The sequence below is a fragment of the Crocodylus porosus genome, unplaced genomic scaffold (assembly GCF_001723895.1).
Source record: "Crocodylus porosus isolate Cpor-Errol unplaced genomic scaffold, CroPor_comp1, whole genome shotgun sequence".
Classification (NCBI taxonomy): domain Eukaryota; kingdom Metazoa; phylum Chordata; order Crocodylia; family Crocodylidae; genus Crocodylus; species Crocodylus porosus.
The window spans coordinates 12916485-12920657 of record NW_017728912.1 but is presented as its reverse complement, the minus strand read 5'-3'; the positions used below and the strand labels follow the sequence as shown (position 1 = coordinate 12920657).

General features: G+C 40.5%; 1 protein-coding gene across 1 annotated transcript in view; it reads left to right on the top strand.

Annotated features, from left to right (window-relative positions):
- The window catches only part of METTL14 (methyltransferase like 14), a 39288-nt gene extending 35530 nt beyond the window's left edge, over positions 1 to 3758 (top strand). Inside the window, exon 11 of the mRNA XM_019534050.1 lies at positions 340 to 3758. Coding sequence (XP_019389595.1) covers positions 340 to 653 — 314 coding nt within the window. The 3' untranslated portion in view covers positions 654 to 3758. The remainder of the gene's footprint in view (positions 1 to 339) is intronic.
- Positions 3759 to 4173: the final 415 nt, after the last annotated feature.

The window sequence follows — 4173 nt, the reverse complement described above, 5'->3', positions numbered from 1 at the left end:
AGTCCTCCCTCCCCCACCCCCCACTTACCAACTCCGAGACCAGCTGCAGCCACTGGGGACTGTTCAAGTCATCAAAGCTCTCCAACTCTTTTCCCAAGCTTCAGAAAGCTTCAAATCAATTCAGACCTTTTAATTGGTCCCCTGATTTGATTCAGATTTGGAGATTCAGCCACCGAATCGGGCCAAATCTCCTCCGAATCAAATCGGCACCCGAAGCTTCACACAGCCCTAAATGTTATCTATTAAGTGCTTCAGCTGCCATTCACCTGTGAGAGGACAGTTTGAAGCACGATGGTCCATCTTGCTGCTCTGGCTAATGTTCTGTCTGTCTTCCTTTAGGCTGGCTGACTGTGGGACCTACCCTCACAAACAGTAACTTTAATGCGGAGACATATGCATCCTACTTTACTGCTCCAAATTCCCATCTGACTGGCTGTACAGAAGAGATCGAGAGGCTTCGACCAAAATCGCCACCTCCCAAAACGAAGTCAGACCGGGGAGGTGGCGCTCCCCGGGGCGGAGGCAGAGGCGGAACGTCAGCTGGCCGGGGAGAAAGGGGCCGAGAGAGGAACAGAACTAACTTCCGGGGTGAAAGGGGTGGATTCAGAGGAGGCCGTGGAGGTACCCACAGGGGAGGTTTTCCGGCACGCTGATTACATTTGAGTCTTTAGCTCTCCCCTTCTCTGTATTTTTTTTTTTTTTTTTTAGCCTTATTTCTACTGAGGCAAATTATTTTTGGGTCTTGGCCCACATGACGTTTTCAACTGATTGTATTCCCTTCAAGCGGTCCCAAATACTCTGCCTTCCCACATCTGGGAAATCACTTCACTTGATGGCACTGACCAAAAAGCCTCCTGGCAGTTTTCATTCACCTGGAAGGTGATCAGAACAAAGAGGAAACATTAGCTGGGCTGTCTCCTCAAGCCCTGTATAGGATTGAAGAAGAGGTGTCTGCTCTGCTCTTTTTCAGACTTCAAGGTGTTTTTTTTCTTTTAATTCTTTTCCTGATAAACAGTGAATAAATTCCTCCTCCCATTCTGTCAATGCCATTTTTCTTCCCAATGTTAACATGCCACTGCGGAGGAATGCCATTCTCAATTGCATGGCAGTAACATAGACTTGAAATTGCTAGAAAGGAATGCGAAGAAATCTGCTGTGCGCCCATAATGGCATTTATTCCATCTTCTCTTATATTCTTAAACTTAAGGGAATAATATTGAATAAATAGAGCTCTATTTTTTTCTATTTGTTTTAAGATTCCCTAACCATTTTTGGGAGCAGTTCTAGTATTTTTGACTTGTTATATGTATTTAATGTTTTTTTAATCTTTGGTTAACAAACCCTATTTATGTGGTCACTTGTAATGCTTCATGGAAAGCAAAAAGTGACTGACATCTGTAAGCAGTCCAGAACCTCTGTTTGCTTAGGCATGGATTGTTTTTCAGTAGGGATTTCACCCACTGCCTGCTAATGGTCTTATTTTTACCTAGAGAAATCAAAGTTTTATTGCAAAATATATTCCATATGTATGGTGGGGAGGAAGCCATGATGGAGGGGAAAGACAAGAGCACTGTAATGAGGAAAATATCTTTCCAGAGAAATCTGGACAAATGCTGCCTGTGTAAACAGGGTTCTGTGGTTCGACAGTTCTTAAAAAGTGATGTGGGGGTGAGTATGCATTATGGGAGGTTCGCTCCAGCATACAGCTTGTAAGGAAAAACACAACTGTTTTTAGAAAAGCTAAACCTGTAAAGCTGTTTTACAATATTTGACACATGAACAAGACCTGCCCTTGCTGAAGTCCAGGGGACTCTCGCTGTGGACTTCGCAGCGACTAGAATACGGCTCTAAGTCTCTGGTACTTTGCAGTTGCTGAAGCCCAACTTTTAAAATACCCCTGTAAAGTGATGAAGTTACATTTGAGTACTCTTTTTGATAAACTTTTCCTATTAACTACTGGTTTTCTTTTGGTTTTATTTAAATGCTTTTTTTTTTTTTCGTTTTCTCTTCAAGTGGCATTCTGGTTTTCTGTTTTGACAATTCAGCTTTCAGGAAAGGAACAGGGAGTTCTTACTGGCTTGCTGGGTGAGATCTCGGGGAATTTTAACATCAAGTAAAGCAAGCTAGTACTTTAATTCAGGAGGTTCTGCAGACTTTGTCAGAGGTTACAGTAAATACCTGGTGAGTCAGTATCTCCCCTGCTTACTTTTTATTTCTCTCTGGTCATATCTGCAAAGATGGAGTGACTTGCAGAAGAGACAGAACCCTTAAAATGTAAATGTCAGGAGCTCATTTAAATATCAGTGATGCTTGGAGCCGATTATATTTGAAACAATGTTTAATAGATGTTGTATGCTATAATCTGAAAACAGTTCTTATTTTTCCTGATTGTATCATACTCATGCTATGTTGTTTTGGAAGTAAATATTAGACAAGCTCTGCATTACAGACGACATTCCCATACCACTGGAATGGACTTCTGTAAATTGAGGAGGAAAGGCTATTAACTCAGTGCTTTCTTCCATTGATTCTTTCTCCTCATGCATTTCTCTGTAACTGAAGATCAAGTGCTATGGGACAAGTATTCAGACAGAAAAGGAGCAGTGATCCTACAGATAAGGAGCAATACATCCCTGATACTGCACTTCAGTTTAAAAACCAACTGAGATATATATCTTTTTTGGAATGGTAGAGTTCAGGAACTTGGGTAAGACTTTAAAATGATGATGTACATAAAGTTACAGTAATTCAGTAATTTTGAAAGTAAAACTCTTTTATATTGCTAGGAATTGCATTTAGATTTTTACAAAGCTGAAGTAGTTAGAATAGGGTAAGGCAAGCAATATATGTATATCCCAGTCACTCTTGGGGCCATATCTGCTCTTGGATGCACACTGTACTCATGAAGATTAATGGAAGACAGGCAACCTGAGCCTTACTCGTTAACTGTGTTGACAAGAAAAATAGACAATGTTGAATATCACCTGAAGAAAAGACAGTGTCCCCTGTGGTGTCACACTAGTAAATCTGGACAGATTGCCAGAACAGGTGACAAGGTTGTACATTATTCATATGTGCTCAGTCCTTGATTAGTCAAAATGTGGTAATTTGTTCACATGTGCTTACGAGTCCTATGGTGTTGTGATGCTGACTCTGTTCATAAGAAACCGAAATTAGACCATTTTTATCTGGTCTATGAAAATGCTGTTAGATCATAACTTCTGATCACTGTTGACCTAGGCTGCATTTGAATTGGCATCCTGAGATGAAAAGTTTTGTATCCCATTACTAATTGTCATCCAGCTTTCCAATCAGACCATTTTAACAGAAGAGGCGTGATAACACTGCTTATCACAATGAGCAATCCAGTGAGCCTTTTATCTAACACAAGTGGCATAATGCAAACACTTCACATCCCTGAAGACAAAAGCCTAACAGATATTTCAAATATTTCAAATCGTGCTACATACTTAGTGCCACCATTCTGGTTTAGGATGTCTGTCTGGTTCTTATGTGTCTCATTCTGGGAGATGCTTATAAGGTGCATGATCTTCAAAGTCATATTTGTTCAGTAAGTGAAGGATTTGACAGTTACATTGGGAAGCCTGTTGGGATGGCTTAGTCTACAGCTTCAAAGGGATTTGAAAACGTCAGTTGACTGCAAATTATTGTGCATAAATCCAGACACCCTTGAGTCTTCCACTCACAGATGCTGGCACTTGTAATAAATCCGCTGACCTGTTAGCTGTACTGTTCAAGTTGCTTGTAAACACTTTCATTTTTTTAAAGCTCTCAGTTGAATAGTTTATCATTAATACAGCCTTGCTAAGATAAAGTTATACTCCTCAGTATAACTTTAAAGAATATCACTTACATTAGTTATTCAGTATACATAATTAAATATTACTTGTAAAATAGAAGAGCTTCAATAGTAAAGGATTGAACAGCATGTAGCTGGTTGAGGCACTTTCCTGGAAGGTGGGAGATGTGGATTTGAATCCCTTCAGAAGAAGAGTCATACCTGGGGCTCCCAAATTGTGAATGAGTTCTCTGAAAGTAAGACCACCCTTTCCTCATCCTCTGATCTGTCATGTGCCTTCCAAAAATGGTTGAGCCCCTGGGACAAAACAGGTAGAGGGATACTTAGTGTTTGGATCCTGTGCTTTGCAGTGT